The sequence below is a fragment of the Bacillus rossius genome (genome assembly GCF_032445375.1).
Source record: "Bacillus rossius redtenbacheri isolate Brsri chromosome 4 unlocalized genomic scaffold, Brsri_v3 Brsri_v3_scf4_2, whole genome shotgun sequence".
NCBI classification, from domain to species: Eukaryota; Metazoa; Arthropoda; class Insecta; order Phasmatodea; family Bacillidae; genus Bacillus; species Bacillus rossius.
In genome coordinates this window covers 38,669,742-38,682,557 of record NW_026962011.1, presented here as the reverse complement: position 1 = coordinate 38,682,557, position 12,816 = coordinate 38,669,742, and the positions used below count along the sequence as shown (strand labels likewise).

Sequence of the window (12,816 nt, the reverse complement as noted above, 5' to 3'; positions counted from 1 at the left end):
GAAACATGCAGAACATTTTAAAGCCGTGACGAGCAATAAATCTATATCGTTTTTCGCTATATCTGAAGAAACGAAAGTAACAAACGCAGAGTTATTGTTTACAAGTTTTTTGGTAGAACACAATTTACTGATAGCAGTAGCCGATCATTCGGGTAATTTGTATAGAGCTATGTTTCCGGACTCAAGAATTGCACGGAAATACAGCTGTGCGAGAACAAAAACATCTGCCTTAGTGGAGAGGAGTAAGTATATGGCTGGTGACACTAAATTGAAACTGTTGAATCTTTAGTAAGTGGACCATTTGCTTTAGCTACAGATGGGAGTACTGATTGTAATGCAGTGAAGATTTATCCATTAGTTGTTTCATTTTTAAATCAAACCTAAGACCATAATAAATCCAAAGACTAAGAATATTTCGCAACTAGAAATGTTACACTTCAAATCAAAAATGAATGTAAGAACAGTTATCAAAAGTTGTGTGAAAAAATGTTTGAGCGCTCATCACTAAAATACCACATTATTAGGGACAGGAAAAAATCGCGGGTTCAATGACCTGTAGGATGAACTCCATAGTTCTGCGTACTCTCGGTCAAATGCCACCCACTCATTGGCTGCTGTCTTTTGAGACGTCCCAACGTAGCAGCCTGAGATTCGATAAAGATTTGGTCGGGTGTTTCTCATTGGCCCAGAGTCATCCAGGTGAGTAGTGAGCCAATAGCAGAGGCAGCACTGAGGTATAACTATTTGTATTTTAGCCTATCGCGAAATGAATTTGCGAATTTTTCCGGTCTCTAGACATAAAACAAAACACAGACTGCAGGTCATTGAAAGGGACGCTATAATGTAAAGTGACATATTTAAAATGTATTATGTTATTTAACGAACTTCCGTATGTATATAATGAAGAAAATACAGCAGGGTGCTAAAATGTGAGTAATCTCTTTGTATAATATGTCGCGTGGCTGGCTCTTCTCTGGCTCCTCCAGAATGGCCTTAAGCGTCAATCCTTAGTTTGCTGCCTGGGTGCGAAGGGATCGGCCTGACTGGCGCGAGTAACTTCTGGCTGGAGGTTCCTAAGAGGGTTAGGTAGGATTCTCCCCCACCTTGGGATGCCCTGAAAGTGGCTCCCAGTGTCCCTCGTCGAATGCCTACTTACGGGCTGCGGCTGGTTTGGCTCTGCGGTCTCCCAGTAGTAGGGCTGACCTGCTTGCTGGCTGGCTGGCTGGCTGGCTGGCTGGCTGGCAGGCTGGCTGGCTGGCTGGCAGGCAGGCGGCTGGCTGGCTGGCTGGCAGGCGGGCGGTTGGCTGGCTGGCGGCGGGATAGGTCCCCGTGGAGCTCCCTCACCCCGAAAGGACACTCTCAGATATGCGGTACGAGATTTATTACGAGTACTCGCGGTTGGTACCGACAGCCTCCCGATACACACTAACTCGCGGACTCGGTTGTCTGTCTTCTGCCCTTGGCTGGCAGGCTCGGCTGCCAGCGAAGGCGCGGTGAGCGGTTGAAGGCGCGGTGAGCGAGGCTCGGCTGCCAGTGGTGCCTCGAGGGCACCGACTGACTTCCTGGCCCAAAGGCCGGCCTTATATACCCCTCCTGAGGGCCAGGGCGTGACGTAGGAAGGGCCGAGGGTTCCAAGAATCACGGGCGCTTCCAGGAATTCCAGCCGGCCTACGTGACTTGGACGGACCTCGGCTTGGTGGGTGAGGGGAAGGCGGGTGGAGGCGGCTGGGCAGACGGAGGTGGGTGAGGAGGGGGAGGCTGCGCGCGCACCCGCTCGGCCTGGCGAGAGAGGGGTAGGCGAGGAGTGGCGGCCAGTAGGCGGTGCTGGGTGAGGAGGGGGAAGCTGCGCGCGCACTCGGCTGGCCTGGCGAGAGAGGGGTAGGCGAGGGGTGGCGGCCGGTAGGAGTGTGCGCGCGCACCCAGCTGGTTGGCATGGCAACCAAGGACGCAGCGTGGTTGCCCTGGCAACGGCGACGCGGTGGTGGCCGGACGGTGACTGCTGTCGCGGCCGTCAGTGGCGGCGGCGCGCACACGTGTTTAGGAAGGAAGGGGCTGACGGCTTCGTGATTATAGACGTGCGCGGCACGTCGCACGTCAAACCCCCTCTCCTTGAAAAGGCGGCAGCCACTTTCCACGTGTGCGGCCTGATCTTCGGGGTGGTTCCTCCATCCTTCCTTCCATCTTGGGGATGATGCCTTCCACGGTGCTCCGTCTTCTGGGAGATGGGGATACGGGTAAAGGCAGGGATGACCCTCAGGTTGGGCGTGAATGATGGTGAAATGATACATGTCCCTCCTACCTGACTGATGATAGGGGGGAAGAAACTAGCTCTGCTTTCCGATGTGACTAGGGGGCTCAAATCTAAAACGTGCAGCCTAGTTCGAACTCTTTGCAATATCTCTAACTGGATGAGGCTCTATCTTACACGCTAAGGAACCAGAGCCCAGGCTACACCATCATCATCATTAGTGTCCTTGGAAACATGGTGTGCCCTGCCAAGTTTACAAATTTTTTAATCTTGGGTTGGTTCCTATCTATTTACATATACACATTATGATTATTGGGCTCTAAAACATGTTTGTTAAGCTTTATGTACACTCTCTTTCCCTGGGGACGGCTGTCGGCTTTAAACATTTACAATTTCCACATAGGTACAGGTATATTTCTTAGAGTGGAGCTCTTCTTTCGCTCTTACTGCTATACATTGCATGGTTTGAAAAATGTCTATCGTAATTGTCTTTGTCATTCTTGCGGCTTATTTCTTTTTTTCGTTGATCCTGCACCCGCACGCAGGAGTGGTCAGGTGGCTTATCGAAGCCCTTGAGGTGATGAGGTTTGCGACCCCATACCTTGTTTAAAAATGGCCATTCGCGCACTCACTACACTTACTGTTGGTGCGGGGGGCGGCCGATCCGGTACCTCCCGGGTCGGTCCTCGATGGCTGCTCTGCATACTCGCCATGGCTGCTCTCGTTGCTGGGGTGGCAGCTGGCTGGCGGCTGGGTGGCGCCATGCTTCCGCTGGCACTGGGTCAGTCTTCTGGGTAGACTGCTGGTTCGGGGTTTCTAGTCGGGGTAACTGGTCCAGGGTTTGGACTGGCATACCCGGGAGAGGTGTGTTGTTGTCCTGTTGGTCCGCAGTCCTGGCTGGTGGAGTCGTCTGCTCCACAGCCTTCTCCTTGGCTGCTGGGCCGGACGGGTTTAGGAGGTCCTTAGCTGACTGGTCAGCCTGGGAAGGGATCTCCTCGGGTTCCGGCGACCATGCCTGCCCTTTCTGGGTTCCTGGTGATGGGCAGGTCGAGGTCACCGGGACGAACGGCATTCGGGTGGCCGTGGCTTCACTAGTATCGGAGACCCTGAGGTTGATTTCTGTGGCTGGGTCTTCCACTAAGTCGACCCGGAGCTTCTGGGGATGGGGCAACTCCTCTGAGTGGGTTGTTACGTTAGGTTTTGCCTGATGCGTTGGTTCGAAGCCCCTGAAATCTCCCTCGTCTTCCTCTTCTGCAGGTGTGATGGGACCTTGGCTGCCATCGGGATCCATAACTTTCTTGATTTGACTTAAAGGCACTTTCCTCATTTTACCCACCTCGTCTATGATCCACCCAGTATTGTTCTGGATGCGGTGGAGAGTTGTGGGGCCTTCCCATCTAGGCGCAAATGATGCACAGAACCGCTTGCCCTTGCTGCTGAGGGGGTGGTTTCGTACCCAGACCTGGTCCCCCTCCTTCAAGGGTGGTGACTTTCTTTCTGGTTGTGCGTATTTCTTTTGGATGTATTCCTCCTGATTTTTCTGCGCCTGCTCTTGCCTTGCTTGCGGGTTCCCCCATCGGGGTTGGTCCTCTGGTGGTGTCTCGGTCCACCTCCATTCCCCTGGCCGTTTCAGACCTTCTCCGAACAATAGTTCACTTGGGGACATCCCTGTGGCCTCGTTCCTCCGCCTCCTTAGAGTGAACAGAATGGTGGGGATGTGGGTGTCCCAGGAGGAGTGGTCATCTTTGATCCGAACCCTGATTCCTTTCTTGATCTCCTGGTTCCGACGTTCGGTCGGATTTGCCTGCGGGTGGTACGTGGGGGTGGTCCATTTTTCCACATCCCACTTTCGACATGCCTTCTCCCATGCTTTCCCTGTAAACTGGGCACCATTGTCAGTGAGTATTTTTCTGGGATATCCCCACCTAGCAAAGACTTCGTTCTCCATCAGGGTTATTATGTGCTTCGCCTCTGACTTTGCTATGGGGAATCCCTCGACCCATCTTGAGAAGAGATCGGTGACTACCAGTAAGTACTGCCTTCCCCGTTTGGTGCGTGGATATGGCCCCATTAAGTCCAGCGCTACAGTATCCCATGCTACCTTTGGTCGTCTTGGGTACATTTTTGGCTTTGGGGTTGAGTGTGCCTTTGCTTGGGCACAGGTTGGGCACTTCTGGACGTGGTCCTTAACATCTCGTGTGACTCCGTGCCACCAGTATCTTTCTGTTATTGCTTCCAGGGTTCCCTGAGTGCCTGGATGCCCTGCCTGATCGTGGTCGTGCATGTGGTAGAGTAGTGATTCCCTGTAGGATGGGGGCACCCATAGTTTCCATGTCTGTCTTCGGGGTGAGGTGCGGGTCCAAATTACCCCGTCCTTCTCTTGGTAGTGGTCTGGGTACTGACTGAGGAGGTTCCTAACTTGGGGATCTCCTTGTTGAGCCCTCAGAAACCGTTCTTTTTCTGTTTTGGTCGTGATGGCTTGGAGGAGCACTATTGCGTCAGCTCTAGGTCGGGGTGTGAGGGCTGGTGGAAATATTTTTCCTGTATCGTTTTCACCGGTGTCCTCCCTTGGGGAGTGGTTTGGAAACCTTGACAGTGCATCTGGGAGCTCGTTCTCCTTCCCGGGACAGTGTTCCACGTCGAAATCGAACTCACTTAGCAAAATAGCCCATCTGGCTAGTTTTGCCTTGGTGTCCTTGACCCTATGGAGCCATGTGAGGGCCTGGTTGTCTGTCCGGACTGTAAAGGGGGCATCCTCTAGGTAATACCGGTAACGCTTAATCGCCCAGACTATGGCTAGACATTCCAATTCGTTACTGTGGTACCTCGTTTCTGTTTCATGCAAGGTGGCTGAGGCGTAGCTGATGATCAGCTTCTGTCCGTCTTCTCCTCGTTGGTACAGCACTGCCCCTAATCCTTTGAGGCTGGCATCTGTCTGCAGAATCATTCGCTTGTCTGGCGTGGGCCGGTGCAGGGTGGGCAACTGGGCGAACAGTTCCTTTGTTGCCTGGAATGCTTGCTCCTTCTCTGCTGTCCATGCCCACCTCTGACCTTTTCGCAAGAGGGGTAGTAGTGGCGCTGTCACTGTTGCCATCCTCGGTACATAGTCCCTTAGCCAGCCGCATGTCCCTAGGAAGCTTTTTAGCTGCTTGGGGGTTTTAGGTACCTCAGCCTCCTGGATAGCCCGGATCTTCTCCGGCAGGGGCTTGTTCCCTTTTGGCGTAATTAGGTGCCCCAGGTATTTAATCTGACTCATCCCAAACTCACATTTTTCCATGCGGCAGGTGAGGTTGTGCATCTCTAATCGTTCTAGGGCTCTCTTCAGGTGTGTGTGGTGTTCTTCCCAAGTCTTGGAGAAAATAATGATGTCATCCATGTAGGCGACACAGAAGGTTGCCATGTCTCCTGTCAACACCTCTGTTGACATGAGGCGTTGGAAGGTACATGGTGCATTTTTTAGCCCAAAGGGCATCACCCTGAACTGCAAGCTTTCACCATTTGGACTGGTAAAGGCTGTATATTTCCTGTGCTCCGGGGCCACTGGAATCTGCCAGTAGCCGGCCCTTAGATCTAGTCTTGAGAAAATGTGAGCGTCTCCCAACTCCCGCAGGGTGTGGCCAATATCGGCCATGGGTGGGGCCGCGCTATAGGTTAGTTTATTTAGGGGTCGATAGTCGACGCAGAAGCGCATTCCGCTACTGCCCTTCGGGGCAAGAACTATACGTGCGTTGTAAGGGGAGTTGGCAGGCTCCACTATCCGCTGCTGCTTCATTTCCTTCAATTGTTCGAGAATGATTTTCCGTTTCCCTGGGGAGGGCTTTCCTGGCCTTTCATACACAGGCTGTTCCGAGCTGAGGTGAATTTCATGCGCTGTGGTTCTGGTTTGCCGCAGGGGCCCGTTGTCCTCAAATAGCCCCCTGTGCTGGTTTAAGGTATCCAGGAGCTGTATGACCTGGGAGGGTTTCAATTGGTGCTTAACCCCTTCCTTGTCTATTTCTGTTGAACTCCCTGATGGCTGGTCTTCTGACCACTGTTCTGTTATCCGAGTCTTTGTGCCGAAATGCACACGCCCGGTCCCAAAGTCCAAAATGCATTCCTGTGTGTGTAGCCAGGGCTGGCCCAGGATCATCTCTTCCTCAATCTGTCCAGTTACAAGGAATTTGACGGGCTGTGTCCCTATCCTTGTTTGGAGGGGTAGTTCGATGCTTCCCTCAACATGTATTTTCTGCGTGGGGTCCGCTAGGGAGACTCTGACTGACGAGGGTTGAAGTCTGTCCCTTAAGGTTAGAGGGATTTGGTCTGTCTGAATAAAGTTGGCAGAGGCTGCTGAGTCGAGGAGGGCCATTACCTCCTTTTCTCCGATGCCCACGATAAGTCTCGGGGTGACTGTCCTGGTATCTCCCAGCTCAGTGCAGTGGAGAGTTGAGACCTTTATGCCTTGCTCGGGTCGGTCGGCCTCTCGTTCCTTCCCGCCTTCTCGTTTCCCTGCCTCTGCAGCTGTCCCCTGGATCCATCGCCGGCTATTGGCCCTTGGTTGTCCCTGCGTGTGGGGCAGTCTCTGTTTAGGTGGTATCCGGGGCAGTACCAACATCTGGGTGGCCTATTCTGGCTGACATGCTCGGGTGGCTTGGTTTGCATTACTCCCCTCTGGACTGGTCCTGTGTTTGCAGGCAGTGGTCGGGGAGGCGGTTTCTCGGGAGGCTGTCTGCATATTCGGTCCCTCTCAAGTGCTCGGGCTCGATCGACGAGCTCCTCAATTGTTTCTGCTCGGGGGGCCCGCAGAAACGAGCGGAGGTTCGGCAGTAAAAGTTCGATGATGAAGGGGATCCCTGTCCCTTCTGGTTCGTTGGGGTGCAATCTCCGATATATTTGTATCTTCTTTCGTATGAAGATTTCTGTTTCTTCGTGCGGGGATTGTTCCTGGCTATAGAATTGGCGACTCAGGTCTGCTACTAGCTCTGTTCCTGCATATCGAGCTACTAGTCGGGATCGTAGCTCTGCCCAAGTGGACACAAAGTCCCCGTAAGTGTTCCACCAGGTGGCCGCATTCCCTCTGAGTTGGCGTCGCCCATGTTGGAGCCAATGCCCATGAGGGATTCCCGCTTCTATTAGTTGGCCCTCGCACTGATCAAGGAACTCGGTTGGGTCCTCATGAGATCTTCCTGCAAACTCTGGAAGCATTATGCCGCTCCCATTTGTGATGGCAGGGTGGGGCGGAATTCTGGAGTTAGCCAGTGGTTGGGTCCTGCAAGTGGTGCACGTGTATTCCAACCCTTCAATATTCAGCACTTCTTCCCTCCATCCTAGACAGGTCATGTGGTAGGGCCTAGCACAGTTTCGGCAGGTCACGCGTTCCTGACCGTCGCCTCTGCAGCTGGGGTGGGAGCATTTCCGGGCTTGTATTCTACAGTCTGCGCACTTAAACTCCATCCCCTCCCAGTCTCTGGCTTCGTCTGTCCAGCCTAGGCATCTGCCATGAAATTTCTTTGTACAGGTTTTGCATTCTAGGTAATACAACCCCTCTCCTGTGCAGCTGGGAGCGGGGCACTTTTGGGAGGCCTCTAGGGCCTGGGGGGAATATTGGCTATCTCCCTGGGGGCTGGCAGTAGCCATGGTGTTTTCAAGATAGGTTTTCTGGGCGCCACTGAGTTTTGGGCAGTCTCAGAACTGGCTGATGAGTAAGTTATCTCAGGGGGCAGCTGTGGGTGGCCGTCTACTGACAAGTCCTATAGTTTGCCCCACGTTGGGCGCCACTAATTGTCGCGTGGCTGGCTCTTCTCTGGCTCCTCCAGAATGGCCTTAAGCGTCAATCCTTAGTTTGCTGCCTGGGTGCGAAGGGATCGGCCTGACTGGCGCGAGTAACTTCTGGCTGGAGGTTCCTAAGAGGGTTAGGTAGGATTCTCCCCCACCTTGGGATGCCCTGAAAGTGGCTCCCAGTGTCCCTCGTCGAATGCCTACTTACGGGCTGCGGCTGGTTTGGCTCTGCGGTCTCCCAGTAGTAGGGCTGACCTGCTTGCTGGCTGGCTGGCTGGCTGGCTGGCTGGCTGGCTGGCTGGCTGGCTGGCTGGCTGGCAGGCAGGCGGCTGGCTGGCTGGCTGGCAGGCGGGCGGTTGGCTGGCTGGCGGCGGGATAGGTCCCCGTGGAGCTCCCTCACCCCGAAAGGACACTCTCAGATATGCGGTACGAGATTTATTACGAGTACTCGCGGTTGGTACCGACAGCCTCCCGATACACACTAACTCGCGGACTCGGTTGTCTGTCTTCTGCCCTTGGCTGGCAGGCTCGGCTGCCAGCGAAGGCGCGGTGAGCGGTTGAAGGCGCGGTGAGCGAGGCTCGGCTGCCAGTGGTGCCTCGAGGGCACCGACTGACTTCCTGGCCCAAAGGCCGGCCTTATATACCCCTCCTGAGGGCCAGGGCGTGACGTAGGAAGGGCCGAGGGTTCCAAGAATCACGGGCGCTTCCAGGAATTCCAGCCGGCCTACGTGACTTGGACGGACCTCGGCTTGGTGGGTGAGGGGAAGGCGGGTGGAGGCGGCTGGGCAGACGGAGGTGGGTGAGGAGGGGGAGGCTGCGCGCGCACCCGCTCGGCCTGGCGAGAGAGGGGTAGGCGAGGGGTGGCGGCCAGTAGGCGGTGCTGGGTGAGGAGGGGGAAGCTGCGCGCGCACTCGGCTGGCCTGGCGAGAGAGGGGTAGGCGAGGGGTGGCGGCCGGTATTAGTGTGCGCGCGCACCCAGCTGGTTGGCATGGCAACCAAGGACGCAGCGTGGTTGCCCTGGCAACGGCGACGCGGTGGTGGCCGGACGGTGACTGCTGTCGCGGCCGTCAGTGGCGGCGGCGCGCACACGTGTTTAGGAAGGAAGGGGCTGACGGCTTCGTGATTATAGACGTGCGCGGCACGTCGCACGTCAAATATTATATTATTTCATCAAAATTATTTTTTTTTGTATTTGTAAATATTAGGGAAATTTTGAATTTTTAATCAGGGAAATCAGGGAATATTTTTGGTGACTGTGAGTGGCCACCATGACAAAACACGAGCAGGTATTTAAGTGGGTAGTCTTAAAGAAGCTTTAGCAGCCTGTCAACCATGTTTATTTTTTATTTATACATTTTTTTTTGTTTTATGTAGATATTGACAATTTGATCATCGGGAGAGATGGAGACCAACGTAAAACCTGAGTGTTTTGGAAAGGGGAATTCAATGTTTTACCATTGCTCCACCTGACCGTGGGACTGTGTGGTATCGCGTGTCGGCAGACCTGAACGTGGAGCACGCGCAGCTGCTGCTGTTCCTGTTCCACTCGCTGAACCTGATGCAGAAGAAGTCGGTGATCCTGCTGACGGCGGACGGGGTGGTTCAGTGCTCCGGCGCGGTGAAGGCTGCCATGAAGGACTCTCAGCTGCTGCACCTGTCGCGGCTGCTGCTGCTGCTCGACTACCTCGTGAGGCACCTGTACGATCCGCCCACCGCGCTGCTCGAGCAGGTGCGTGTCCGATCCCCCTGGCCATCTTGCTGTCGTTGCTCTATCTCTTACTTGTAGCTTTGAATATACATATACTGTATAGAAGTCGCGAGTGGATAGGATTTGCTCTGCGTTTTTTCAGGAGCGCAATATGAGCAGCTTGGGAACTTTCACCGCTGCAGTGCGCTGCCATAACTCCCTGTATCGTCTTAGGTTGTTATTTGCACGTTTAGAGCGCAGCACTGTCGCCCGCTGTCATTCCCCCCCCCCCCCCCCCACCACCATTTATTCACTGCAGCTCGAAGGTCGTTCAACGGGAGGGAAGGAAGGGGTGTTTGAAGAGTTCGACACTTGTCCCGCTAGAGACCACCACAAGTCGATGCCCTAGAGATGGTGGTGATTGCGGCGTGAATTAACCAACTACCTTAAAACCGTATTGGAAATTTTAACCTGGGCTGGCGACTTCTATACAGTATATATATTCAAAGCTTGTAGTGAAAAGATATTATGTTGAATTGCGATAAGCACCCATAAAGCATGTTAATACCACATGGTTACGCTGAAACGAAATTTAAGGGGTCGGTTCCAGATCACGGTTTTAATTCTGTCCTCCTGGAGAGCGCTAGTAGTCATGAACATTCATTATCACCAGGGGCGCAACAACTAAATTTCCAAAGGAAGAGGCAATATACCTTTTTATAAAGAATCATCTATCCCCCTCCAATTGAAGCGGGGGGCCCGGGGGTCCTCCCCCGGGAAAATTTGTATTTCAAGGTGGAAAATGGTGCTATTTAAGCAGTTTTGTTATCTAAAATTTGATTACACAGCACTTTCTTTGCCCCCGTTTGCCCCCACTTCAAGGTTTCAAAGGAGGGGGGGGGGGGGGCAAAATACCCTTGCCCCCCCCCTTGTTGTTGCGCCCCTGATTATCACAGACATATCATCTTCCCGTGCGCAACTTTCGTCGGTGTGTGTGTGGAAGGAGAGACACGATATGCGGCGTTGCCGTGCGTTATCTACGTGACGCTCGCAACTTGGGCTTTGGCTCCGCGAGGAGTAAGAAATTGCTCTCGTGGGCTGTGGGCCGGGATGTGCCCGGCGCCTGTGGGCTACTGAAAGGTTGGCAGTTCTGCGGCTGCTTGGTGAGCTCTCTGGAGCTGAGCAGTCTGCGAACAAGCTTGTCTCACAGTGGCGAATGCTATTTACTTTACTGGATTGACCATGAATATATTGAATAGCAGTCAGTGACTATCTGGCCAGTTAGTGGGTCTGGCAATCAGTTACGCTGCCAGTAATAAACTTGCCACCAGTAATAAATATGGTTGCTTACATCTGACGACTGTATAATTTTTAAATATGCCGCCAGCAACCATTACTATAAGATTAAACTTGATGTGCCTCTGATGTTTAAATTTACAATCACCCAACTGAAAGCATATATTCCTTATTTAATACTTCCTCCCTCAATAGATGCTCTGGTCTGGTGACTAACGTTGCTGACTGCCGATCAGTGTCTTTGGGGGTTTGCGGTGCGGTTGCCATGATAAAATATTTTTATTTTTAAAAAATTGCACCACACCAGCGATTCCTAGCTTTGGAAAAAATGAACCGTGATGGCCGCCTGCGACATCATCAGCAGACGACGACTACCCTTGCCTTGTGGCCTCAGCATGTGGTGCCACGCCAACCTCGCCACGTGGTCCTATACTGCCAGAACAAAGATGGTGCGCATTTGTTTACATTGTCCCAGAACCATCACACTCTACAGAAATTCTTCGCAATTTTACAGTATGCCATGACCTCACATAATGTTTTTGTATTTAGTTGGTGAACTATAATTTTCTGAATTGTTGATAATGAATAAAAAAGCTATAAACAGTCTTGCTAATAATTAATCATGTCATTTATCATTTACCGGAAATTTATTTATTTGTTCATAGTTATTATCTAGCCTTTCTAAATGTGCGAAAATGAATTTTTAATTTGTACTAGTAGTGAATAATCAATCATTATTTTCACAGCACCTGAATAAGTGTGTTGTAACTATGGCCTTAGTCTTAAAGTTTGTTGCATTGCTGGATGGTTTTTGTCGTGAAGGTCCAGTGGAACCTGTTCAGTGCTCCAGCAATGACTGAGGACAGCACTGACAACAAAGATGCTGACAATGTGGCCTCATGCCTGTACTGCGTGTGGAAGGACATTGAGGACAATTACCGCAAATTTGGACCACAGGATGAGTTCTCCATGAGGCCCAAGTTTTACAGTCTCACTACAACTGAAGTGAACAACCAAGAATTCCCGAAATTGGATGGACTGGTGAGTCATTATTGTATTTAATTGCTTCAAAATTTATGATGAAGAAAAAATTAAATAAATAAAAAAGTGGGTATTATAGTATAAACAAAAAAAGAGTGGTTTGAATATAGTATTTATTAAATGATCCTACATAATTGCATAATTGCTATCATTTCCATCTACTGACTCTCATTATTAATGTATCTAAGTTTGTTTTTATGTTTTCTTTCATAACTACCGCACTAAGTTTGTGCATTGCCATTTGAGGGAAATCTGATTTGAAACAGTTGCTGAGATTTTGTGACTTTTGCTGCAGCTTGACATTTCTTTGGCAGTGGCATGTTCTTATTGGCTTGTATGGTTATCTGATAACATTTTGAGGTTATTTCTGCATAATATTGCGTTATTTTTTCTGTCATTTTTCTCAGGCGTGCAACTTCATCCTTGGCACAGCAGACAAACTGAAGTATCCTTTACTCCTTGATGCACTTATAGACATTTTAAACGTCACGAACCAGTGTGGACCTAGCTTCAAACGATCGGAGAAACTGAGCTTCACTGCTTTGTGCACCGTCCAGTACTGCTTTACCATCTGTTGGAGGTAATTAATGTTCTTCCTCTAATTGGGGATCTTCCTTGAGGGTAATATGATCTAAAAGTTAACATTAAATATATCACGTGTTCTACATACTAATTCGGTGTTTTGTAAGAGTATAGAAAAAAAATACTGGTACATTTTGTCGGCTGTTCCTTAACTAGAGAGACAATCGACAACCTCAGCACCCTCCCAGGAGTTTGGGCTGCCGCGTGC

General features: G+C 51.5%; 1 protein-coding gene across 6 annotated transcripts in view; it reads left to right on the top strand.

Moving 5' to 3' along the window:
* Positions 1-12,816, top strand: part of LOC134542098 (E3 ubiquitin-protein ligase UBR4) — a 166,287-nt gene that overhangs the window by 38,738 nt on the left and 114,733 nt on the right. For all 6 annotated transcript variants that reach the window (XM_063386036.1, XM_063386041.1, XM_063386042.1 and 3 more), the window contains 3 exons: positions 9,505-9,731; positions 11,808-12,026; positions 12,434-12,606. In XM_063386036.1, coding sequence (XP_063242106.1) covers positions 9,505-9,731; positions 11,808-12,026; positions 12,434-12,606 — 619 coding nt within the window. The remainder of the gene's footprint in view (positions 1-9,504; positions 9,732-11,807; positions 12,027-12,433; positions 12,607-12,816) is intronic.